The sequence below is a fragment of the Rhinatrema bivittatum genome, chromosome 8 (genome assembly GCF_901001135.1).
Source record: "Rhinatrema bivittatum chromosome 8, aRhiBiv1.1, whole genome shotgun sequence".
In the NCBI taxonomy this organism is placed as follows: Eukaryota; Metazoa; Chordata; class Amphibia; order Gymnophiona; family Rhinatrematidae; genus Rhinatrema; species Rhinatrema bivittatum.
This window is the reverse complement of record NC_042622.1, coordinates 193,038,712-193,065,580: the sequence shown is the minus strand read 5'-3', so window position 1 is coordinate 193,065,580 and position 26,869 is coordinate 193,038,712. Positions and strand designations below refer to the sequence as shown.

Genomic DNA, 26,869 nt, shown 5'->3' with positions numbered 1-26,869 from the left:
TTTGACCTCTGGCTTTCCTTTCATGTCTCTGCAGCTAAGAAAAGTAGATATATAGTCTTTCTTATACATGAATACTTTGCCAGTCAAGGGGAAGTGAATCTTCAAAGCTGCTCTCACTCAACCTTGCAAAAAGTACATGTAGGGTCCATTGTGGCTGTAGTAGGTTGGAAAATTTGATTATTTTGTCATAGATTACACAAGACACTTATTTATAAGCATAGAGTTTTACTTATAAGCCTGAGAATAAGCAATAAAGGCATACAAGATTAAAGATTGCATTAAAGAATATCTACACAAAATACTTTCCTCACAGTTCCCGATGTGAGAGATTTTTGGAAAATCAGAACAGCTCATCTGTCACTTCTCTCATATACGTGCAGGCACCCTCATCCTCCCCTCCACAGGCTGTCTCTCACACGGAGGCTCCCATTCTCCCCACAGACACACACAAGCTCTCCCTCTTACATTTTCTTTCACACACAGGTTCACATACCCACACAGATATACAGGCTCTTGCTTGCTCACTCTCTCTTACAAGCGGGCTGCCACTCTCACACCCACACAGGGTTTCACTCACTCCCACATGCTCTCTGAGAGTCCTTTGCTTCCAGTGACAATTTTCAGAAGGACAGTTAGTGCACACTTTCTTATTGAAAATTAGGTACAAGGTTGATGTGTTTGAAAAATGTCCCCCCCAACCCCAAGGGTTTCAAACTCTTTTGAGGTCTTTACAAAAACTTTGCTAATTGGTGAGATGGAATTGACCATTTTTAAAAAAAAAATGAATTGAGATGTTATACAACAGTGGTTCCCAATCTTTTTTTTGTGTTGGGACACACTTGGCACAGAGGTCACTTCATCGTGGTACTCCATCACCTTCATCATCATCACTTTCTCTTCTCTTCTTTTCCCTCTACCCCTTCATTGTGCTACCACATTAGCATCATCATCATCATCACCTTCACTCTTGCCCCAGCTTCATATCACCTTCTCTTCCATCACTCCTGATGACATTGCTTTCTCCCCTTTCTTCTTCCTTCACTCTCCTGGGCGTTATCATCAACCCCTTCCCTCTCCCTTCATCCCCTCTGGCATCATCATCAACCCTTTCCCTCTTCCCCCCCCCCCCCCCCCCCCAACACCATGTGGCAAATGCATTTTTCCCTTCTTGCCTCCTATCCTGAACTAGGTAAGTGCTGCTCGCTGATCTCCACCCCCTGCTAAATGGAGGACATCCTGCAGGCCAGGAGGGGGAAAAATAAACTGCAGCCGTGGAACATCATGTGGAAAACGCTGCTATTCAAAATACTGACTTAGTGAAAAGAATGAATTGCTGAATGAAAAATTGTAGTAATTAGGCCCCTTTTATTGCAGATGTTTCTGAGGATTTATCAGACTACCTCTACATCTGTTTTATGTCATTATGGAGAAACAGATTTTACGTTTACTGTTGCGCTGCATTTGCTGTTGGTCTCTGGATTGTCTTTCAGTTCATTACCACCAAAAACAAGAAGCAGGTATATTTCATTTTCAATCTTTTGAATGCCTAAGAAAAATTAATTTTATGTTAGAAAGAAAATACATTATATGTTGGTTTAAAAGGGCTCCCCAGTTGTAGGAAATCTGTTGCTTTTAGAGCTGTCGCTGGTAATTATCTAAATCAGACTTGCTATGTAAGAATATTTATTTATTTATTTAAAAGTCTTCTATACTGATGTTAGTCGAAACATCACCTCGGTTTACATGGAACAAAAGCAACGGAAATTACAAGTAACAGGGGAAGGGTAAGGGGTACAAAAAACCATAAGGAGAGCAGATAAGCATAGGAACAAACAACAAGTGAACTATAATGTCATAAGAACAAGGTCATATCTAATTTCAAGTGACCTTCATATAGTGCCACTACTAGCTTTATGGCTTTTCACGTAATAAGCCCTGTGAGCACTAGGTCTTTATAATCATTAGGTCGCTTGAAATGCTGTTTTTTTAATGATTCTTCAGTATGAAGCTATCGGAAGGTGTCAGTCATGCTTATCTGAAAAGAGTCCACTGATATTTATTGGTCAAGCTGACACTGCAATGTTTCGTAGCTCGGTGACTCCTTCAGGGAGACTTGGCATTGGTGTGTACGTGGACAATTGGTGGACTACAGCACCGAAATTCACTTAAGTTTTAGCGCTAGCTGACCGCACCGCTAAGAAATCTGTCATTAGATGTTAAATGATTCATCTGACAGCACATTAAGCAACAAATCAGTCCACCAATTGTCCACGTACACCAATGCTGAGTCTCCCTGAAGGAGGAGTCACTGAGCTCCGAAACATTGCAGTCAGTGGACTCTTTTTAGATAAGCATGACTGACACCTTCCGATATCTTCATACTGAAGAATCATTAAAAAAAAACACAGCATTTCAAGCGACCTAATGGTTATAAAGCCCTAGGGCTCACAGGGCTTATTACGTGAAAAGCCATACAGCTAGTAGTGGCACTATATGAAGGTCACTTGAAACCAGATGGTTCCTTACGTAGCAAGTCTGATTTATATTGTGTTTTCTAGTACATGCTATATCTTGGGTATTTTTATAGTGCTGGTAATTCTGTCTCCTGGTGCTTTAGTTTTACCAGTGGGTTGAACTGCAGAAATCACAAGCTTCATAGAGAAGTCCAGCTGCCCTTTTCCAAATGCATCTATTGGTAAAATCTATACAATTTTAGCCTTTTAAACCAAACAACTTGTGGAGTAATAGTACTTATGAAAACAAGAGATGACTTGAATAATCCGGTAAAGCTGTACTGTTAAGAAATGTATAAGCCAGAGCTGTTCTAAGCTAACATCTTTCTTCTTTATTTTATGAATGTTTGGTAGCCTGTGTGTGTGGTTTTTTTTTTTTTTTTTATTAGATCATGTTTGTGAAATAATATTTTAATCTTTATGTGAAGAATTAAGCTCTAAGACATTTTTAAAGTATCATTTCACTGACTTTATCAATTAATTCCAATTTGTGTATTTTGGAATTCAAAGTTACATTTTATAAGGTTGCATCATGTTTCCAGGTGTTGTGAACTTCATGCACAGAGGAAGCCTAGTGCTTTAAGAATAATTTGGGCTCATGTTTCTTAAGCAATCTTCTGGTATGTCTTCAGCACATATCAAACTATGGGTCTGATTTGCTAATGCTTTTTTTCCCCTATTTTGTGTCTGGTGTGGGAGGAGCTCAGTAAATCAAGTCCTATATTTCATGGTATGCTACTAAGGGCCTTATCCTGCAATAAATATAGCCTGAGTCTGCTAATCCAGGGTTTCCTCCTTCCCCAAATCTTCAGTCAGTCAGCAGCAGGGAAGTAAATCTTCTTTTTTTTTTCCCTGACTGTACCTTGGGGGGGGGGAAGAAAGAAGGGAGTTTGCAGCGTAAGCCCTGTTTGCCTAAGGCATTACAAGCTGCTGCTTAGGGGGTAAAGAAGGAGTTTCTGAGCTGTATGGCATTGATTTCGGGGCAGTCACCAAGGCGACTTGTGCCACAGTCGTTGGAAGTTGGAGTGGCAGGTAGGCAAACCACGATGTTTGTGTGTGTGTGCTCCCTAATGGCGCCAACTTCGGGGCATGCCAAACTTTGTTGGGTCTGTGGCGTCGGCCGCTTGCAGCTTAGTTTGGCCACTTTTATACTGATGGGGCAGGGGGAGGAGAGACTTTCCTCAGGACCAGCAGCCAACAAGCGAGCTACCCAATCTCAGGGTCCTGTCAGAGAGGCTTCCGGGGGAGATTTTGCTGTGTCAGGCAGAAAGGCTGCACATGGCAGGAAGCAGGCACCTTCTCAGGATCCTTGAGATTCCCCTCCCCCTTTGTCTCTGGCAGTGCAGGCCAGAATTGAGGAGCAGGGGGAGGAAGTCCTAGAGGACAGTGATGGGGAGAGATTCTCCACGGGTTTTGTTTTACTCCTGCACAAGGCCTATTTGGCCAGGAAAGGTGCAGGGTGTAAAAGGCCCCTGAGTTGCAAATTGCAGCGGAACCCAAAGAGGTCTAAAGGGTCCCTGGCCAGGGGTTCAGGGGACCTACTTCGCCGGTTGGGTCTTAGCCATCCTACTGGGAATGGGGAGTTAGATGATTCTGAGGATTTTCAGGATTTTATTTATTTCATTTTTCATTTATTAAAATTTATTAATCGCTTAACACAACAAAATTGTGGCCTAAGCAATTTACAGTAGAACGTCCATAAATTAATATCACAAACACCAAAAATATCACATGCAACAGCATTGGACTCTAGTACACCACAGAAACTACCAGCATTTAGAAATTCAGACCTTGCATCAAGAGCATTGAAGGAGGAAGTTTTTTAGGGAAAGCCTACATTTTTTTCAGATTTTCCTGCATTCGGACCTCCAAAGGTAAAGTGTTCCAGGTAGAGTGAGCAGCTACAGAGAAAGCAGTTTCCCATGTAAATGCGAGATGGGCATGACAGAGAGAAGGCACATCCAGTAAACCACGTTGTGGTGATCTTAATTGTCAAGTAGGTTGGTAAATCCTGAGAAGGGCATTTGCCCAGGGAGGAGAATCTGGACTGAGTAGTTTATATACAGTCATCGCAATTTTATAACGAATGCGTTCAGAAATTGATAGCCATTTTAAGTGAATCAGGACAGGGGATGATCCAACTAAAAATAAGTCAAGGAAGAATTGAGACGGGACTGGAGACTTTTTTTGACCCCGAGGAGATTGCCGTTGCGGAGTGGGATGAATCGTGGGTGGTCTGAATGTTTCTCAGGCAGGAATTGAGGACCCCCCCCAAGTCTCCATGTCTTGAAGGAATTGTGTATTAAGGTGCTGCAGGAGGAATCAGATAATGAAGGTGTGGATCTGGTTCTGGATGGCCTTTGAGGTCCCCCAAAGGTTTTTCTGCTCCCCAAGAAGGTTAAGAAGCTGGTGAACTGGGATTGGGTTGCTCCTGAAGCAGGTCTTAAGGTGGCCAGGGCAATGGCAAAGTTATATCCTTTAACCGAGGATATTTTGCAGCTTTTGGTGCTGCCCAAGGTAGATGCTTCGGTGTTAGTCATCAAGAAGATAGCCATCCTGGTTGTGTGGTTGGCCGCACTAAAAAGATGCTCAGGATCAGAAACTGGAAATCCAGTTAAAGAGGATGTTTGAGGTCTCTGCCTTAAGCTTTCAAGTGATGATCTGTGGTAGCCTGATGCAAAGGCCTGTTTGCACTGGGTACAGAAAGCCCAGGAGAAGGCTGTGGGTTCCACTGACTATTCTAAGCAGGCGGCCCAGTTAGAAGCTGGGGTTGCATATGTTGCCGACGTGCCATGTGATTTGATCTGGACTTCAGCTGGGAGTATGGTGTCGGCATGCCATCTGCTGTAGTTACGGAATTGGTCAGCGGATATGTGGTCCAAGTCTCAGCTCTGCAATCTTCCCTTTAAAGGAAAGCTGCTATTTGGAGAGGACCTGGCACAGTTAACGAAGCAGTTGGGGGAGTTGAAGGGAAACAAACTGCCAGAAGATAAGAGCAACAGGAAGGCCTTTCCTGCCTACTCCTTCGCCCCAACAAGAGTTCTTCAGCGACATTATAGAAGCAAGAATCTGGAAGACAGCAGTCCTTTCGGGGTTCCTGAAGACCTTCCATCAGGGAAGCCTTCATTGAGTCTTATTGCACTTCCTGCAGCAAACGAGAGGTGATCCTGGATATGTTGCTTTGGCTTCAGAGGTTAGGTGTAATCATTCTGGTTCCGGCAAAGGAGTAGGGTCGAGGGAGGTACTCTATTTACTTCATGGTTCCCAAGAAGGAAGGGACTTTTCGGCCCATTCTTGATCTTCAAGGAGTCAATGGGTTCTGTGCTTTCGTATGGAGACATTGTGGACAGTGATAGTGGCGGTTCATCAGGGAAAATTTATGGCCTCTGATTTAACGGAGGCCTATCTACACATCCCCATATGTGAGGAGCATCAGAAATTTCTTCGCTTTATGGTGCTGGGGCAGCATTTCCAGTTTTGGGCTCTGCCTTTTGGGTTAGCGGTGGCTCTGCGGTCTTTCACGATGGTGATGGTGGTAGTGGTGGCGGCTGCGCTGTGCTGCAAAAGGAAGGGGTTCTGGTTCACGCTTATCTGGATGACTGGCTTATCCTGGTGAAGTTAGAAGTAGAATGTTGCCGGACTGTTCAAAGGGTGCTGGAGATGTTCCATTAACTAGGCTGGGTTGTGAACTTGACAAAGACTCATATCGCTCCAAACCAGACTTTGGAGTATTTGGGGGCGAGATATGACACTCGACTGGGCAAGGTGTTTCTCTTTTTTCAGAGAGGATTCTGAAGTTGCAATACCCAGGGCCTGGGATTACCTGCAGGGTCTGGGTTCTGTGGCATCTTTTTGCTAGATTTAGTACCAAGGGCCTTTGCTCACATGTGTCCGCTTCAAAGGGTGCTTCTGTCTCATTAGATCCCTTGTCAGACGAGTTTAATTGGCCCTTGCCACTGCAAGGGGGTCTCCAGATCCAGTCTGTCGTGGTGGCTGTTGCGACCCAATATGGAGAAGGGGGTGGATGTGGAGGTCCCGAATTGGGTAGTGGTGACCATGGATGCCAGCCTCAGGCTGGGAGGTGGTTTGTCAAGAGGGGACAGCCAAGGGCAATGGTCATCAGTAGAAGCGACCTGGTCTATCAGTTGTTTGGAAACGAGGGCATTTTGCAAAGCACTGCAGATGTTCCTTCCTCAGGTTTGGGGTTGAATGGTGAGAGTGTTCTCAGACAATGCAGCAACAGTGGAGAATGTCAATCATCAAGGTGGGCTGAAGAATCGAGGAGTGGCTCTGGAGGCCTTGAACTATTTGTCTGGGCGGAGCAGTACCTACAAGGGATTGCAGCATCTCATGATGAAGGAGTGGACAGTGTACAGGTGGATTATGTCAGCAGACAGCAGTTGGACCTGGGGGAATGGGAGTGGTTGATGGAGGCCTTGGACTTCATCCGGGCCAGATGGGGCGATCCCCAACTAGATTTGATGGCATCATGCAGCAGTGCCAAAGCAAGGAGATTTTTCAGTCACAGAATGGTTTTCTTTTTTAGCTGATCTCTCATTTAAAGTCAGAATTGAAGGGTGTACATCTGAAACATTTCAATTAGAAACTGGATTGCCGCAAGGGTCAGCATTATCTGCTATGTTATTTAACATATACTTGTGGCCACTCTGTCAGTTTTTTTTATTAGTCATTGGCATCAAGTATTTCATCTATGCTGACGACATCCATTTTCTAATTCCAATTGACATATCCATTGAAAACGCCTTAAAAACATTGGAAATCTATTTTTCTAACATCAAACAATTACTTTGACAAATTAAATTAGTCTTAAATATTTGAAAAATCAGAAATGATTCTTCTGAACAGGAAAATATCATGTGTATCCCCACACCAATTGCACATCTGAATGACCAGATAAAAATAGAACTATCCGAATATGGGTGTGATCTGGATATCATAATAGAGACAGTAAGCTCTCAATGAAAAAATACATAAATCTAAAACTAAAGAATGGCTATCACAAACTAAATATATTAAAATGATTAAAACCACTACTACATTACAGTGATTTTAGGACAATATTACAAACACTAATTTTTAGTGAATTCAACTATTGCAATGACCTTTTTACTTGGTTTACCATACACAATTCGACTGTTACAAATCTTATATAATGTAATAGCAAGAGTACTAACAGGCAGTAAGAAATTTGAACACATCACGCCAACTCTACAACCCTTACACTGGCTCCTTATCAAATATAGAGCTCAATACAAAATACTGACGGTTATTCACAATTCATTATATAACAATAGTGTTGTTTTGGTTAAATGCATCATTACACCTCTATACCACTAATACCACTGTTTTCTAAGTTGATCTTAGTTGTTTCATAATAGATTTTACTTTGATTATTATCCGTTCATTATATTCGATATGTTCCATGTAAACCGCCTCCCCGGCGATAGTTATTTCTGTTAAATGTGAACTGGAGTGATATGTATTGTATACAGGAACTTCCGGTATATAAAAAACGAAAAATAAAAACGAAAAATAAATAAAATAAATAATAGAATTTTGAGATCAGCTAATAAAGGGCTTTTGCAAATCCCTACTGTTCAAGGTGCACATCTGAGTGAAGTCAGGGACAGATCCATTTCAGTAGCTGGACCCAAACTTTGGAACCCCATGCCAGTAGAACTGAGACTGGAATCGGATACTAAACTCTTTATATATATTTAAAAAAAAAAAAAAAAAAAAAAGGCTAAAACCATGGCTATTTGGCATCATGTTCCTGGTCATAGACAAAGGATATCAGTCAAACATCAAAACATATTGAATGTAATTGGAAATCTGAACATTAATTTATATTTTTATCTTGGTTTTTGATGATACTGATTTTTAGTTTTTATGTATTATTCAAATTCCATGTTATGTATTTGCAAATTGATTTTATTGTGAACCACCAAGATTGTATTTCAGATTGACGGTATATAAATAAATAACAATAAGAGTTAGGAGACGAAAGGATTGACGCTCTGGTTCTTACGTAGTTAACGGGGATTCTGCTGTAAGGGTTTCCTCTGTGGCCTCTTGTAGGGCGAGCCTTACGGCGCATAGAGCATCTGGGCAGATTGGTATTGGTGGTGCCGGAGTGGCCATGGCGACCATGGTTTGAGGATTTGATTCATCTCACTGTGGATGGGCCCATCAGACTGGCTTGTCTTCAAGGTCTGCTCAGACAAGGACCTATCTTCTCAGATCAGGTAGATCGCTTTTGTCTCTCGGCTTGGTTTTTGAGAGAAGACATTTAAGATCAAAAAGGCACTCTGAGTCGGTTATCACTATGTTACTTCAGGCACGGAGACCTGTCACATCCCTAGCTTATGTCAGGGTGTGGAGAGGAGGGCCTGATGCATTACAGGTAGAAGCTCCACACATCTTGGCCTTTTTACAGAGGGCTCGACTAAGGGCCTCACCTATAATTTGCTTCGAGTACAGGTGGCAGCCTTGGGATTCTTTCGGGGAAAAGTTGCAAGGAAGGCTGTTATCATTTCACCTTGATATCGTATGATTTCTCAAGAGAGCCAAGAATCTGTGACCTATGGTGTGGAGGATGTGTCTTTCTTGAAATTTAAACATGGTGTTACAAGGTCTTTGTGGTCCTCTATTTGAGCTGCTGCAGAAGGCATCATTACTTTAAAAGCGATATTTCTGGTAGCGATTTGTTCGGCCGGAAGGATTTCTGAACTTCAGGCTTTGTCTTGTAGAGAACTGTTTTTGCATATTTCAGACTATGGTGTATCTCTGTGGACAGTACCCTTGTTTTTGCTGAAGGTTATTTCGTCTTTCCACTTCAACCAGACAGTAGAGCTTCCGGCTTTCCTGAGGTTTGCTGGGGAGGGACAGCAGTCAAGGGAACTGCACTTCCTGGATGTTCATCGGACTCTGTTGCGATATCTTAAGGTCTCTAATGGCTTTCAGTGGTCGGTTCATCTTTGTTTTTTTCGAAGGTGCAAAAAAAGGAACTAAGTCTTCTAAAGCCATTATTGCTCATTGGTTGAAAGAACTTTTTTTTTTCCTTCCTTGGTAAGGGTTGGGCTGTCATGGAGGGATTGAAGGCACATTTGACTAGAATGCAGGCAACTTCCTGGATGGAGTATCAGTTGGTGTCGCCACAGGAGACTTTCACCAAGCATTATCACTTAGATGTGTGGGCGCCAGAGAAGGCGAGTTTTTTGATGAGAGTGTTCTGCGAGCGGGTCTTTCGGTTTCCCGGCCTGTATAGGGGAGCTTGGATATATCCCACTTGTCTGGATATGAAAGTGGGGTATAAACAGGAAAGAAAAACTCTCTTACCTGCTAATTTATGTTCCTGAAATACCACAGACCCATCCCTTGGATTCTGAAAAACTGTATTGTTGGCGTTTAGTTCCTTAGAATAGTGTTTAGTTGTGTATATAGTTGGAACCTTTGGACCAAAAGCAGTTTTTCTGTGTCCTTGGATGTGATGGCTCCAGTTCAGGGGCCTCCAATCTGAGTTTCTATGTTCACCCTAGGGAGGGGAAGTTGTTACTTGAGTTGATTGTTGGCTCTACGTTGGCTTGGGTACAGGTCAATTCTGAGAGACTGCAGTGGCACTCTCAGTTAAGTAGCAGTGCCTGAAAAACTTTAGTTCTCTGCCTCCTCCTGCTGGTAGGGATGCAAAACCCAGTTGTCTGGACTGATCTGTGGTATTTCAGGAACAAAATTAGTAGGTAAGAACTAATTTTCCTTTACCTGCTTAATCTTGCTTATCCTGAATAGAGTGGCAGGTACATACTTTAAATGACTGTACTGCTGCTGTTAGATCATTAGAAAGCATGTTTTTGCTTTCCACGGGCTACTGTTTTGTGGGTTCTTAGAAGTCTTTTGTCTCTTTGCAAGTCTTCTTGTAGAATGTATGGTTTAAAAGGACACATCCCAGATGCAATATTTAAGGTTCCATCAGCTGCTCTGGCATTGTCCAAATGTTTACACCAGTTATTGGTATATAGTAAGAGAGAGGCAATGAACAATTTATAAACAGATGCTAACATTTGAAAACTTTGAGGTAGATTTAGAGAATGGAAAATAGTGGGGTGACCATTTTCAGAGTGCTGCAGGCCTCCGGACCCTTACAAGCTGATTTTCCAAGGAAAACTCTCCTAGGGCGTTTCTCTGTGAAATGTCTTGCCCTGTGGGGACTGCAGGTATACAAGTACCTGCCCGGAAGTACGAATGAGGAGCTAAAAATAAGCTTCCTGTCAACTGTGCTGGGATGGCCTTGATGGTGCTCCTGGTACTGTCCCTTTTGCCAACATTGGGGGAAGGGGACAGTTTTTTTATTTTTGTTTTTGTTTTTGAAAGGACCTTTATCCTTGGAAACACACCTGTTTACCCACAGAAATCCCTTTGAAAATTTCTCTCTCACCTCCACCGCAATGTCCCATTGAACTTGAGGGCAACAGAACTTGCCCCCTAAAGATGGACCAGTGGATACTGTACTTGGAGGATTTTCATTGTGATTTATATTTAATTGCTGAGGTTATGTGTTTACAATTTCCAGCCGCTCCTGTGTTGTTCCTTGCACTATTTTATCAAAACGAAAGGGTGGGGATCCTCATAACTCCATGCAAACCTCACACTGTGTGCAAAATAAGTAGTTTTGTGTGTAAGTAAAATAGCGTATAGAGAAATACATTACAATAGATATAGAAACACATAAAGGAGAGCTAAGACTAAGACTCGAAGAGGATGCAAGTTTCTATTTTCTTCCTAATACTACTGTTTTTAAATGTTTTTGTTGTATCTTCTATAAGTATTATGCGATTTGTAGTTCTGCTATTTGTTCAAAAATATTTAAAGATGAAATGTAGGTAAAAAGGTTTGGCTTAAGCAATTCTAATTGCTTTATGGTAATTTAGAAAACAAATTTCTAGTTCCTTCTCATTAATGTTTGTCATGTGAAACCGGATGTGGCCTCGGTTAATCTGTTTGACCATTTTAAGGCTGAGCTGCCGTATCAGAATGGAGCGGTCCAGCAGGAGGGACAGGACAGCCCCAGAACCCAGAAAGAGGAAGAAACTCATGTCTCGGGGGTGAAGATTTTCTACGGCTCCCAGACCGGGACTGCTAAGGTAGGAGTGACGGAGAATCATTTATTTATAGTCGGGGAGGTTTTCTTGACTGTTTTTAATACATTTCCCTTGTGTCTACCACATTTCGAAGGCATTTCTGCGAGTAAAATAGTGCTTTACCCATGGAAATGGTCTCTTATAAAATCTCTGCCCGGCGTGTGTAAACATACACATATACCTGGACTGAGCAGAGGTGGGCTTGGGGGGCCTTTGCACTTCTGCACACATTTTTCCATTTTCAACCCCCTCCTCCCTCCCCATTTCTGCACACACATTAGCAGGTCTAATTGTATGAGGGTAGTTTTGGTTGCATAATTTGCAGAATGAGGTTATGCACACGAGTCTGCTTTGAATACTGGTGTAAGTTGGGCATGAATTTGCCATCAAATTTAAGCGGGCAGTTGCAGAATTACCTCCCTAATAATGTTTTATGGATCCAGTATTAATGTTTTACCTCAAATAATGGATGTTTGCGGAATGCTGATTTCTTTCCTGCTTCAGATTGCTCTGAACTCTTAAGCTGTTCTCTCCGCAGCAGGGGTTCTCAAGCCAGTCCTCGGCACACATCTAGCCTGTCAGGTTTCGGGATGTTGACGATGAAGAGAGATTTCCATACAGCAGAAGCAGTGCATGCAGCTCTCTTTCATGCATGTTCATTGTGCAGATGCTGAAAACCTGACTGACTAGGCGTGTCCTAGGGACTGGGTTGAGAACCTGCCGCACAGGAGAACAGCTTCAGAGCAATCTGAAGCAGGAAAGAATCAGAACTTGCAAACATCCATAATTTGAGGTGCTGCAACCACATTGGGGAGGTAATTCTGTAAGGGTCCATTTAAATTTGCTGTGATTAAAAATAAATAAATATATAAATATGCTCCCAGTAATAATGGGGAGTCCTTCAGGGTAGGATGGTGGACAGCCTAAGTGGGTGCTATCACATGACTGAACAAAGGTCTCTCTCCGTTTTTTGGCTTGATAGCTGCCCTTTTAATGCAAACCTGACGTTTTCTAGCTTGAGCTTGTGGGATTAGTGTTGTACCCTGGGGAATGTAAACTAGAGATGTGAAACCCGGGGGAGGCGGTGGGGGTCCCAGGATCTAATCTATTTTTGCTCCGATTTTATGCATGTTGAACTGGGGTTTTTGTAACCTTGCAAACTCTCCTGTACAGAACAAATATCACTATAGAAATACACCTCCTTATTGGTTTAAATCATGTGAACTGTTAATCATGTGACAGTCTGATACTGATTTACTTTGACAAGAGTTTAAATGTTTAACCTGTCATCTGGTAATGGAACCCAAATGGTAAGGAGCGATACTGGATCTGGTGCTTACCGACAGGGACAGTATTTCTGATGTTGTAATGGGTGATCATCTGGGAACCAGTGACCACCAGATGGTGTGGTTCAATATTAGGACGGAAGAGATGAAGGTTCATTCTAAGGCTAGGGTCCTAGACTTCAGGAAAATTAGCTTTCTCAAGATGGGGGAGTACCTCAAGGAGTCGTTAGCTGGATGGGAAAATCTAGGGGAAGTAGAAGAGCAGTGGGCAAAACTAAAAGGAGATATAAGGGCATCAAATCTTTCTGGTAAGAATGTAAATAAAGGGAAGAAGAAAAAAAAGACAGTTATGTTTTTTTAAAGGACTAGCTGAAACGTTAAGGAGAAAAAGTTAGCATTCATAAATTACAAGAGTTCGCAAATAGAGAAAGACAGGCGACAATATCTGGGAAAAATTAAGAGAATCTGGGATAGTAGTCAGGAATGAGAAAATTCAAATAGAAGAAAAAATAGCAAATATGGTAAAACAGGGGACAAGACTTTTTTTTAGTTATGTTAGTGATAGAATGAAGTGCAAGAGTGGCATTGTGAGACTCAAAGTTGAAGGGGAGGGCTATGTAGAGGCTGATGAGGAAAAAGCAAAATTGCTTAACAAATATTTCTGTTCGGTGTTCACTGTGGAAAGGCCTGGGGCAGGTCCACATACAACAAATACAGATAAGATTTGGAAGTGAGGTAAACTCGATCGATTTTCAGAACAGTGTGTTTGTGAGGAGCTAACTATACTTAAAGTAGACAAGGTGATGTGAACGAATGGGATACATCCTAGTGTACTAAAGGAACTTAGAGATGTCCTGGCAGCTCTGCTGTCTGACCTTTTCAGTGCTTCCTTAGAGTCTGGAGTAGTTCCGGAGGACTGGAAAAGGGCGGATGTGGTTCCTATTCATAAAAGTGGAAGTAAGGAGGAGGCTGGGAACTAGAGTCCAGTTAGTCTGAACTCTGTGGTGAGCAAACTAATGGAATCACCTTTAAAATAGAGGATAGTGCAATCTTTGGAATCCAATGGATTGCAAGATGAAGAAGGCTTGCTAGTATGGCACGTCTTATGTTCTTAAGATCCGAGGCAGCATGGAATTTCCAGAGGTAAATCTTGTCAGACAAATCTGATCAATTTCTTCGACCAGAGAGTTGGATCAAGGGAGAGCGCTAGACATGGTGTACTTGGATTTCAGCAAGGCCTTTGACACGGTTCTGCACAGAAGATTTATAAATTGTGTTGCCTTTGTATGGATCTTAGAGTGACTGAATGGGTTAGAAACTGGCTGAGTGAGTGGGAGGCAACAAAGCAAAGTGGTAAATGGAGTTTTCTCTGAGGAGGGGGTTGCTTCTTGGACCTGACATTTTTGTGAGGACATATCGGAATGGTTGTCTGGAAAGCTTTTGTGTTTTGATGATGATACCAAATCTGTAACCGGGTGATCGGCCAGGAGAAGTAGAAAACAAGAGGAGAATACTAGCGAAGCTTGAGGAATGGTGTAAGGTCTGGCAGCTAAGACTTAATGCTAAAAAATACAGAGTAATGCATTTAGGAGGCAAAAAACCCAAGGGAAAGGTACAGTATTGGAGTTGAAATTCTTCTAAGCACAAAGGAAGAGTGGGCTCTGGGGGTAATTGTATCTGATGATTGTAAGGTGGCCAAACAGGTGGATAAGTGACAGCAAAAGCCAGAAAGATGCTTGGCTGCATAGGGAGAGAAGAGCAGAAAAAGGGAGGTGATATTGCCCCTGTATAGGTCCCTGGTGAGACCTCACTTAGAATACTAAGAGGTTCGCCGGCGGTTGAGGGGCGCCTCTCCGCCGGGCGCCGGCGGGCGAGGAGGCCTGTTCCCACCTTGGGCCCCCGCTATAGCTTGACTTCCATCGTTAAAAGCGGGCGAAGATGAGAAATGAGAGGGAAGGTTGCCATCGGGATGACATCGCGAGAGAGACCACACCCCCTCCCACGACGTCACTAAGAGGTTCGCCGGCGGTTGAAAAGCACCTCATCGCCAGGCGCGGTGCGACGAAGGGGTGCGACAAAGGGGTTCCCCCCTTTGTCGCACCCCTTTGTGCTAACCTTTGTGACATAATTGTGTTTATGTTTTATTTGTAAAGGTAATCTTTATCAATGTTGTTTAGCTTTGTACATTGTTTTAAGTAATTCGTTATAGGTGTTCTATGTATTAGACTAAGGAATTCCATTTCCTGCTTATACTGTTTCATTGTAAACCGGTTTGATTTGCATTTGATGCAAGAAAATCGGTATATAAAAATTAAAAATAAATAAATACTGTGTACAGTTCTGGAGCTCGCACCTTCAAAAAGATATAAACTGGTTGGAGTTGATTCAGAGTGTGGCTACTAAAATGGTCAGTTGTTTTTGTTGTAAAGCATATGGGAATAGACTTAAAGATCTAAACATGACACCCTGTAGGAAAGGCGTGATAGGGGAGATAAGATAGAGACACTCAAATATCTCAAAGGTTTCCATGCACAGGAATTGAGCCTCTTTCAATGGAAAGGAGGTCATGGGATGAGGGTGAAAGGGGGTAGACTCAGGAGTAATCTTGGGAAATATTTCTTTACAGAGGATGTCTGGAACAGCCTCCCAGTGGAGGTAATGGAGACAAAAATAGTATCTGAATTCAAGAAAGCATGGAATAAATACAGGGAATCTCTAAGGAAGTGATGCTAAATTAATTGACTGGATGGGCAGACTGGATGGGCCGCATGGTCTTTTTCTGCCATCATGTTTCTCTGTTTTTATGTGTATTGTCTCTTATATTTCCTCTCTGGTGGCTACTGATTTTATCAGTTTCATTAATCTTAGACTTGATTTCATATTTGTTGACCTTCTTTATTTCCATGCATTCAAATAGATTAACCAGTTAACCACACTACTTTTATCCATACTTGTCAGAAGAAATGATCACTTTTCTTTGTTCGTGCAGGGATTTGCAAACAGCCTTGCAGAGGAGATTATCTCTCTGGGGTTGCCAACTGACATTATAAACATGAAAGACTTCGATCCTGATGACAGTTTAATAGAACAGGTAAATTATTTATTCTGGTTTGCTCCATGAATATTTGTGTTTGTTTAGGACAGAGAAAACACACAGACTGTCCTGGATGTTGCTGCCAAGTGGCTTCATCGTGGCTGTTCAGGATTCAGAACCAGAACCTGAGCGCCACGCTTTTATGCTTTGCATTCTGCTGCTGGACTCTTAAAGCAACATTTCAGCATAGCTGACACAGTGAATTAAAAACAGACTAAGCTGAAATTGTTAGCCAGGAATGTATAGTGCTATTGTGCAGTGTGTGGTGTGTGCTCTACAAACCAGGGCAAATTTTAGGACGTATGTTTAGGTTGTTGCTCCCACAGATTTTGCATAATTGTAAGCAAATCTCTTGCTCTTCCTTTTTTTTTTTTTTTTATTTATTATTCACAATTTTTATTGAGAAGCATATACAATTAAACATTTAACAAAACAGCAACTGTCGGATACAGTCTTAGTGTTAGCTATCGAAGAAATACAGATCGCTCAAATAACAGAATCTGGAGGCCTGACCAAGATATCTTCTCATTCAATAAATCCCTCCTAATCCCATCTCTTCCCTTTAGTGCAGAAATCAGGTTATCTCATTTCCAAAACTGTCACACCCCCACCTCTCATTCGGGCCGATTCAGTAAAGTCCGCGGGAGAGCGGACGAACACTCGCTCTCCCGGTGTGAGCACAAGCCACTCGCCTGTGCGCGCGATTCTGTATTTAAATTAGGTGGTGCGGTAGAAACGGGCAAAAGGAGGCGCTAGGGACACTAGCGCGTCCCTAGCGCCTCCTTTTGACCTGGAGTGGCGGCTGTCAGTGGGTTTGACAGCCGATGCTCAATTTTGCTGGCGTCTGTTCTCGAGCCCGCTGACAGCCATGGGCTCGGAAACCGGACGCCGGCAAAATTGAGCGTCCGGTTTTCGGCCCGACAGCCGCCGGCCCATTTTTCTTTTTACTTTTTTTACCCTTCGGGACCTCCGACTTAATATCGCAATGATAGTAAGTCGGAGGGTGCACAGGAAAGCAGTTTTTACTGCTTTTCTGTACACTTTTCCCGGTGCCGGCAGAAACTAGCGCCTACCTTTTGGGTAGGCGCTAATTTCTTAAAGTAAAATGTGCGGCTTGGCTGCACGTTTTACTTTCTGTATCGCGCGGGCATACCTAATAGGGTCATCAACATGCATTTGCATGTTGAGGGCGCTATTAGGTGCCGTGGGTTGGACGCGCGTCCAAGGGCAGGTTAACAGTACTGTATCGGCCTGATTGTAATTGCCTTCATCGACATGACTCATGTAGCTCCTTACTGACTTTCCCTCTGTACCTATTGCCTGTCCCTTTATGTCTGACAATATAGTGTAGTATACAGTAGCGTCATATAATGAAGCGTATGAAGGGAGTCCGTCAAATCTCTCTTTCTTCTGATGTCTCACTTGAGTCTCTTTGATTTAAAGTTCTGTGCCTTAATCACTTAATCATTCTCTCTAATAAGGAATAGCATGATATAATATATAATATTGCACATACACTTTTTCTAATCCTGTTTCAGCTTGGAGAAGAGACAGCTGAGGGGGGATATGATAGAAGTGTTTAAAATCATGAGAGGTCTAGAACGGGTAGATGCGAATCGGTTATTTACCCTTTCGGATAACAGAAAGACTAGGGGGCACTCCATGAAGTTAGCGTATGGCACATTTAAAACTAATCGGAGAAAGTTCTTCTTCACTCAATGCACAATTAAACTCTGGAATTTGTTGCCAGAGGATGTGGTTAGTGCAGTTAGTATAGCTGTGTTTAAAAAAGGATTGGATAAGCTCTTGGAGGAGAAGTCCATTACCTGCTATTAATTGAGTTGACTTAGAAAATAGCCACTGCTATTACTAGCAACAGTAACATGGAATAGACTTAGTTTTTGGGTACTTGCCAGGTTCTTATGGCCTGGATTGGCCACTGTTGGAAACAGGATGCTGGGCTTGATGGACCCTTGGTCTGACCCAGTGTGGCATGTTCTTATGTTAACGTTGCATTCTGTACAGATTTACAGCAATATCCCCTGCTTTCTAACAGTCTGAAACATGTATAGACCTGGGATTCCCATGATCAAATTCTGGAAAGGCTGACTTGGTCATTCAATTTTTTAGGGTAAATGTACCAACTGCATTGAGGAACATGGTTGCTTACTCTGTCATTATAGTAGTTTGGGTTCAAGCGGTAGAAGTGCTTGGATGCTACTGCAGGTGGGTATTTTGCATAGGCCGCCGGCGCGCGCAAAGCCCCGGGACGCGCATAAGTCCCAGGGCTTCGTAATAGGGGTGGGAGGGGGCGTGTCCGGGGGCCAGGGGGGTGTCCGGGGGCATGGCGATGGTTTGGGGGTGGGCCGGGAGGGTGGTCCCGAGTTCCCCGGCACTGTGGCGTGTGCACAAGTTACGCCTGCTTCAAGCACGCGTAACTTGCACAACAAAAGGTAGTGGGGGGATTTAGGTAGGGCTGGGGGGTGGGGTAGATAGGGGAAGGTGGGGGGATGCGGAGGGAATGGAGGCAGGCTGCGCGGCTCGGTGCGCGCAGGCTGCCGATTTTGCGCAGCCTTGTGCGCGCCGACCCCGGATACTTTTTTAAGATCTACCTCATTGTGTGTTGCTTCCAGTAACCCATACAGCAGACTATTATGGCCTAGTTAAGAACATAAGATATGCCATAGTGGGTCAGACTAAGGGTCCATAAAGTCCAGTATCCTGTTTCCAACAGCGGCCAATGTAAGTAACAAATACCTGGCAAATATCTAAACATTAGATAAATCACAAGCTTCTATTGCTTATTAATTCTCGTAATAGCAGTTTATGGCTTTTTCCTCTAGGGACTTATCCAAACCTATTTTAAACCCAGTTACACTAACTGCTGTAACCACATCCTCTGGCAATGAATTCCAGAGCTTAACTATGCGCTAAGTGAAAGAATTTTATCAGATTTGTTTTAAATGAGCTACTTGCTAACTTCATGGAGTACCCCCTGGTCCTTCTATTATCTGAGAGAGTAAATAATGTAAATTGGTTAACTTGTTCAAGTCCTTTCATGATTTTGTAGACTTCTATCATATTCCCCCCCCTCCCCAGTCATCTCTTCTCCAAACTGAACAGCCCTAACTTCTTTAGCCTTTCCTCATAGGGAAGCTGTTCCATGCCCCTTATTTTGGTCACCCTTCTCTTCACTTTCTCCAGTGCTGCTATATCCTTTTTGAGATGCAGTGACCAGAATACACAGTATTCAAGATGTGGTCTCACCATGGAGCGATACAGAGGCTTTACATAGTTTTATTTTCCTTTTCCTAGCGTGTAGCCAGATGGACTCAGGACCAATGGGTATTGTGCTCTTCTGCTAGCAGATGGGAGACAGAGTCCGATTTCAAAGCTGACATCACTCTAGATATACCCCTGCAGTAACCTCAGCTCTTCAGTATCTCTCCATCTCCTAGCAGATGCGGACACTATCCCACACACTAGAATAGTGTTAAGAATTACAGCAAAGAAGAAACAAAATTTACCTTAAGGAAGATCGAGCCCCACTCTCCTGCGGTGATACCTAAGGGTCCCTCCCCCAGTCAAGAATTCCTGAGGTTGATCTCATATATCCCTCAGAGGTGTGCCTTGGTCCAGTAGCCGGTTCCTGGCGGGGACTTAGTCCCCCAGTGTGGCTGAAAGGCAGCGGGTGCAGAAACGAGTGCGGCAGTGAAGGTAATTCCCTCCCCCCCCCCCCCCCCCCCCCGCAGCTGGAGACCGTCCGGCACACAATCGGTAAGCGCCGAGACCAGGTAAGAAAAAAATCTTTAAATTCAGGTCTCTGGTCTCCACAGCTTGGATTGCTGTACTGAATCCGTCCCGGCGAGGATAGAAGGGAGCACCGATCAAGTTGAGCAGCCCTGGTTAGGCTAGGCCCCGATCCGGTGCAAGGGTCCACACACGTGGAAAATCACGGGGGGGGGGCGCGCGCGCCATCTTACACATGGGGGTATTTGGCGCCATCTTCCCTTGCCGGCAGTACGCACGGGGCAGGCCGGGCGGTCGATGTGCATAACTTGCGCACGTCCAATACAGACGCGCGAATAGCTGCACACACAACTGAGCACACCCTGTGCACATAACTACATGCACAGCTGCACACGCACAAACACATAGAGGGGTAGATTTTCAAAGGGTTATGCGCATAATATACATGTGTAACCCACGAAAACCTACCCCTGCGCCGAGCCTATTTTGCACAGGCTTTGCGGCGCGAGCAAGCCCCGGGACGCGCGTATGTCTCGGGGCTTCGAAAAAAGGGGCAGGGCCGTGGGCGTGGCGGGGCCAGAGTCCTCCGGCACAGCGGCTGTGCGCGCAAGTTACGCCTGCCAGAGGCGAAGAAGCAATGGCGGGAACGGGGAAAGCCATCGGGGCTCGGCGTGCACAAGTGTGCACCCCCTTGTGCGCACCGACCCTGGATTTTATTACATGCGCGCGGTAGCGCGTGCATGTTATAAAATCGGGTGTACATTTGTGTGTGCCAAGTAGTGCGCACAGATGTACCCCGCGCGCGCTCCTTTAAAAATCTGGCCCAGAGAGAATGGCACCGGTGCCCAAGAAGGCCAGAAGGCACTCTCTTTGCACAGCCTGCAGCCTGAATTGGAGTCCTACCTGTGTCAACATTGCGAAGAAGCCCAGGGGGAACCAAAGCCTGGTCCCTTACTGTCGGGAGATGGTCCCGGAACTACTGACGATAGCTCCCAGGACCTATGCATCTCCAAGATGGCTTCCCCACAGGAGGGCACCTCTGGGGCCACTACTCCCACTCCCCCTGGGATTAACATGGACCCAGGGATCTTCTCCAGGGGCTGCAAGCCTTCGTTCAGGCGCAATCAGCCCCTGCTGCGCCCCAGGCTCAACCCCTGCCGGAAGCACAAAATCCTCCCGGCCCTGCTCAGATGCCTCGAGACATGCCTCGCTTAACCAAGAACTTCCTAACAGGGACCCAGACACTTCCGATGATAAGAGTGACTCCCTGGAAGAAGGAGAAATCCCTCCAGGAATGGAACCATACCGAACCATGCTTCGCTTCTTCCACAAGGACGAATTACCAGCCCTGGTTTCCCAGACTCTGAAGACGCTGGGTATTCCTGGCACGGACTCTATGGCAGAACCAAAGAAGAACCCCATCTTGGTGTCCCTTCGTAAGGCCTCATGCTACTTTCCAATGATGGCAGCTATCCAGGAACTGATTGACGTGGAATGGGATGCCCCAGAGGCCAGCTTCAAAGGGGGTCGGGCCTTGGAAGACCTATATCCTCTAGAACCAGCGACCAAGGAACGCCTGCGCTTCCCGAAAGTGGACGCTATGGTCTGTGCCGTCTCAAAGCGAACAACAATTCCCGTTGAGGGAGGGGCTGCATTGAAGGACACTCAGGACAGACGATTGGAATCCATCCTTAAGCAGGCCTTCGACGCAACAGCAGTGACACTGCAGATTGCTTCCTGCTGCGCACTGGTGGCACGTTCCTGCTTGCTCCTCTCGAGAGAGTCAAATAACTCCGGAGCGTATACCGGTGAGATGATGGAACCTGCAGCAGCCTTCCTCATGGACGCAAGCTCAGACCTGGTGCGCATCTCAGCAAGGGGCGTTGCCTTGGTAGTGGCAGCCAGAAGACAACTATGGCTATGGAATTGGTCCGCGGACGCGACATCTAAAGCAAATCTCACAAGAATGCCTTTTAAAAGATCTCTCTTGTTCGGAAGCGAATTGGAAAAGTTAGCCAGCAAATGGGGCGAATCCACAGTGCCTCGGCTACTGGAAGATAGGAATAAAAGATCTCAGCGTCCCTCCCCCTGAAGAACCAAGGGCAGAGGATAGCAGCACTTTAGACCCTACAGAAACTCGCAGTTCCAGGCACCTCATCCCTCAGGAAGGTCCTAGCCCTTTCGGAACAGACAGACCAAGAGGGGAGCAGGCCCGGGGCAGGCTCCAGCCATGATCCACAATGAGAATGGGCCGACCCATCCACAGGAAGAGGATATAGGGGGTCAACTTATCCTCTTCTACCAAAGATGGGTCGAGATAATGTCGGACAAATGGGTTCTAAATGTTATTCAAGAAGGCTACTCTCTGGAGTTCCGCAGCATCCCTCGAGACAAATTTATGATGTCACCCTGCCACTCCCACTCCAAGAGACTGGCAGTAGAAAACACTCTAACAAGACTACTCAGTCTAAAGGCAATAATTCCGGTTCCCACACCCCCAACAAAATACAGGGCGCTATTCCATTTATTTTATCGTTCCCAAAAAGGAAGGATCATTCCGGCCCATCTTGGACCTCAAGAACGTCAACTGTCATCTGCAGGTTCTACACTTCAACATGGAAACTCTTCACTCCGTAATAATGGCAGTACAACCGGGAGAGTTTCTAACCTTCCTGGACCTTTCCGAAGCCTACCTTCACATCCCAGTCCATCAGAAACACCAGCGCTTCCTGTGCTTTGTGATACTGGCTCACCATTTACCAGTTCAGAGTGCTACCCTTCGGCCTAACAACCGCCCTCAGAACTTTCACCAAAATCGTGGTGGTCGTGGCGGCAACACTGAGGAAGGAAGGGATTCTGGTACACCCTTACCTGGATGATTGGCTAATCAGGATAAAGTCTTCGGAAGAGAGCCGGCAGATGACCAGTAGAGTCAAGAGCCTACTGCAGGAACTCGGTTGGGTCGTGAACACGGGCAAGAGCAGTCTGCAGCCCTCTCAAGGTCTGTCACTACGCCTCTTAACATTGAAAACTGCATTCCTGGTGGTAATATGTTCAGCTCATTGCATCTCCGAACTACAGGCTCGATCCTGTCGGGAACCATTCCTTAGGTTCACACCTAGAACCATATAACTGCGCACTGTCCCCTCCTTCCTTCCAAAAGTGGTTTCAGAGTTTCACTTGAACCAAACCATCTCGCTGTCAGCTCCAGATGAACATAAGGACTCTGAAGACTCATACCTTTTTCGCCACCTGAATGTCGGCAGACTCCTGGTGCGATACCTGGAAAGATCGGAACTGGTGCACAAAACGGACCGCTTGTTCGTTCTTCACAGTAGGAAGAAACAAGGGGAAGCGGCCTCGCGGATGACCATAGCCCACTGGATAAAAGAAATAATCAAGGCAGCCTACATAGAGGAAGGAAAGCCCTTACCTCTATAGGTTAAGGCTCATTCTATGAGGGCCCAGGCAGTCTCCTGGGCAGAAACCAAGCTGCTATTGCCCGCCGAGATCTGTCGGGTGGCGAAGTGGTCCTCCATACACACCTCCAGGTTCTACCGCCTGGATGTTCAGGCCCGGGAAGACGCAGCCTTCGCAAGGGCAGTATTAAGTGGGCCATGGGCATCCTCCTGCCCTGTCCGGGAGTAGCTTTTGTACATCCCATTGGTCCTGAGGCCATCTGGCTACATGCTAGGAAATGAAGAAATTACTTACCTGATAATTCCGTTTTCCTTAGTATAGACAGATGGACTCAGCATCCTGCCCACGACTGCCCCGGAAAAGGAGAACCTCGGATAATAAACCTCAAGACTAAGCAAATAAGGGTAAGCTGTGGCCTACCTCTAGTTCAAGACACCCACAATTTGTCCGGTGCCGGCCTTGATTGGTTGAGTGCACTGGCGGTCTCCAGTTTGGAAATTTAGTTGAACCAGTTCAAGTTTTACTCAAGTTTAATCAAGTTATTTAAGCAAAGATATATCCACAATGGCTTTTCGAAGAGAATACTGAAGAGCTGAGGTTACTGCAGGGGTATATCTAGAGTGACATCAGCTTTGAAATCTGACTCCATCTGCTAGCAGAAGAGCACAATACCCATTGGTCCTGAGTCCCATCTGTCTACACTAAGGAAAATGAAATTATCAGGTAAGTAATTTCTCCATTCCCTTCCTAATAATTCCTAACATTGTTTAATTTTTTTGATCGCCATAGCACACTGAGATGACGATTTCAATGTTTTATCCACGCTGATGCCTAGATCTCTTTCCTGGGTGGTAACTCCTAAGATAGAACCTAACATCATGTAACTATAGCAAGAGTTATTTTTCCCTATATGCATCACATTGACGTTGTCCATATTAAATTTCATCTGCCATTTGGAAGCCCAATCTTCCAGTCTCACAAGGTCCTCCTGCAATTCATCACAATCCACTTGAGATTTAAATACTCTGCATAATGTAGTGTCATCCACAAATTTGATCACCTCACTTGTTAGTACCCCTTTCCAGATGCTTAGTCAATTAGGTTTCTAGTTCAACAAGTCTAGCCACCTTTTGATTTGCTCAGCAACTCTTGCTGCGTGGTAATCCAGGAAAGGCAAGGAAGTCTGTAACCAATTCAGATTTAAAGTGTGCAGTGGGTTTCAGATGCTCAAAAAGCATTTATTTTTCCTGTTGATTTAGACATCTAGCAAAAATGTGTGCATCTTCCTGGTCGCCACGTACACCGATGGGCGACCCACAGAGAATGCTGAATGGTTCTGCAAATGGCTTGAAGAGGCATCCACTGACTTTCGGTTTGGCAACACCTACCTGAAAGGCATGAGATATGTGGTGTTCGGACTGGGAAATTCCGTATATATCAACCACTATAATACAGTAAGTATTTCTTGATTCATACTTCCATTTCCTTTATTTTATTTTTTATAGACTGCCTTACCAGGTAATAAAACTTGCCCGAGATGGTGACCAGCAAAAGTAGAAAAAATTCTAAGACCATAAGAATTTTCAGACTGGGTTAGCCTGGCTCAGCATCCTGTCTGACAGCAGCAGCCAGCATTATATTCTTGATTTTAACTAGAATTTTCTCTCTGTTACATTTTTTTTGTTGTGATTATGGCACAATTGTGTCTTCAGCATTGGGGAGTAGGGCAGGAAGCTTGGATAGTGTGTGGGGTTTTGTTTTTTTTTTTCCTCATGGATAGCAAAAACTTCAGCTTTTGATGCCTTTTGTGGAACAGTTTATTATACATGGCAGTCTTTTGGAAACTGAACCGTATAAAAGCAGTAAGATGGTAACTTTAAAATGCGTGCGTGCCCACGTACGTTGGAATTTTATATTGTCTGTACAAGTGCGCAGATATTTATTTATTTATTTAACAGCTTTTAATATACCGGTGTTCGTGCAAGCACATCACGCCGGTTTACAATAAACTTGAGAAAGGAGGAAATTACAAAAAACAGGGAGTGGGGGAGTGGAGCAGGAGCGAAAAGAGGGGGGGGGAAGAGGGGGGAGAGAGGTAAAGGAGGAAAGACAGCAGCTGAGAAAGGTACAAGGTACAAGATATATAAAATATCATGTGCACTCCTGATTTTAAGCATTTACACGAGCATCTGATAATCACGCGTTTTCCTTTAGGAACTGTCTTTTACACGCACAAGTGAGGTAATTTTATAAGGAAATGATCAGTTTACCCAATTCATCCACCAGTTTACCCAGTCTTTCTCTAGATCATCAAGAAACCCCAATTTACCCAGACCCCTCACACAGTCCATATTTGGCTATAAAATTTTATTTAGACTTAGAGCTGATAAATAGCAGACATAAATATGTGCAGGGAAGAGCCATACGCTCGCTGCCTAAGCAGGATATAAAATCGCTACATAGATGTGTATATGTTGGCCCCGCCCTGGAATGCCACTGACCTGCCCCTATTCCACCCCTTTTTTTCCTAGGATGAAAAATATTTGCGCATTGGTATGTGCGGAGTTTATAAAATGTCCTAGTGTGAAATAAGCACTATATATGTATGAACATCTGACTTTTTATGTGCACAGCATTTTTTAAATTTACCCTTAACTGAATTCGGAACTGATTCCATAGAATCGACCAAAATCATAAACTTGATTGTTAACTTTTATTAGTAAACTGACTTGTGATTTTTGCTGATGCAAATAATTAGCTCTTTGGCTATCATAGACAGTCTGACTATTCACACTAGGCAGTAGCTTGCTCCTTAATTCCGTGGGGTGTAAATCTGGTGGTCCTGATCCCTCTCCTTCACAAGGATGCTTAGGCAGCTACAGGCTCAGCTTGGTGGTGTCCTCGTATTTGGTTTTATTCTCCTTTGTGTTCCAGCCTTGATTTGCAATAAAGTTAAGAAACCTGAGAGGGCTGACTCTTTGCCACTTCAGTTTGGGCAGCTGGGCAGCTTTGCTGCAGCCCGTTTTCAGGGGTGGCCGACCATTTGGAGGTGCCGGGTTCACTTTCCTGCCGATGTCCGAATGGATCACGGGTCGGTTTGCCATGCGGGCAGCTCAGCGCAATCGCGGCTCAACCAGGTCTGCCTTTGCTCAGACTGTTCTGCCAGCGGGGAAGGGCCGTCTGATCGCTTGATAGCCCCGAAAAAGCAAAAGCTGAGGTTGGCACCTGCTCCTTTTGCGCGGTGGAGTACGCACCGGGTCGGGGAGCCTTTCTGTGTCAGCACAGGAACAGCGGCCATGTTGAAGGCCTATGCGGCTTGCACTGCGCCGACGGAGGGGGGATTTCCACCTTGGCTTTCGCCAGCTTTTTTGGACTCCAGAGGAGCAGAGGGTGGCAGATGGGGGAAGATTTTCCCTCAGTGCCGGTTGCTGGTTTCTTGCTGTCTTTGGCTGATGTCCCCAGGCCTCTTATTTTTTTTTTTTCCTTCAGATTTTGTTTTATTGTTGCATGAGGACTATCTGGCTCAGCAGGCATCCACGGCAGCCACTCAGTTGTTCCGAGCTCTGCCTTGGTACTGACAACCTTTGCTGTCAGTTTGTGCAGAAGGCGATTTGTTTACTCGAGTCACTCTGTCTGGTTGCGGTTCCTGGT

At 44.6% G+C, this 26,869-nt stretch overlaps 1 protein-coding gene across 1 annotated transcript in view; it reads left to right on the top strand.

Annotated features, from left to right (window-relative positions):
• LOC115096939 (S-adenosyl-L-methionine-dependent tRNA 4-demethylwyosine synthase-like) overlaps window positions 1-26,869 on the top strand; it is a 279,452-nt gene that overhangs the window by 4,041 nt on the left and 248,542 nt on the right. The window contains exons 2-5 of the mRNA XM_029612261.1: window positions 1,375-1,517; window positions 11,543-11,671; window positions 15,944-16,045; window positions 24,478-24,672. Coding sequence (XP_029468121.1) covers window positions 1,375-1,517; window positions 11,543-11,671; window positions 15,944-16,045; window positions 24,478-24,672 — 569 coding nt within the window. The remainder of the gene's footprint in view (window positions 1-1,374; window positions 1,518-11,542; window positions 11,672-15,943; window positions 16,046-24,477; window positions 24,673-26,869) is intronic.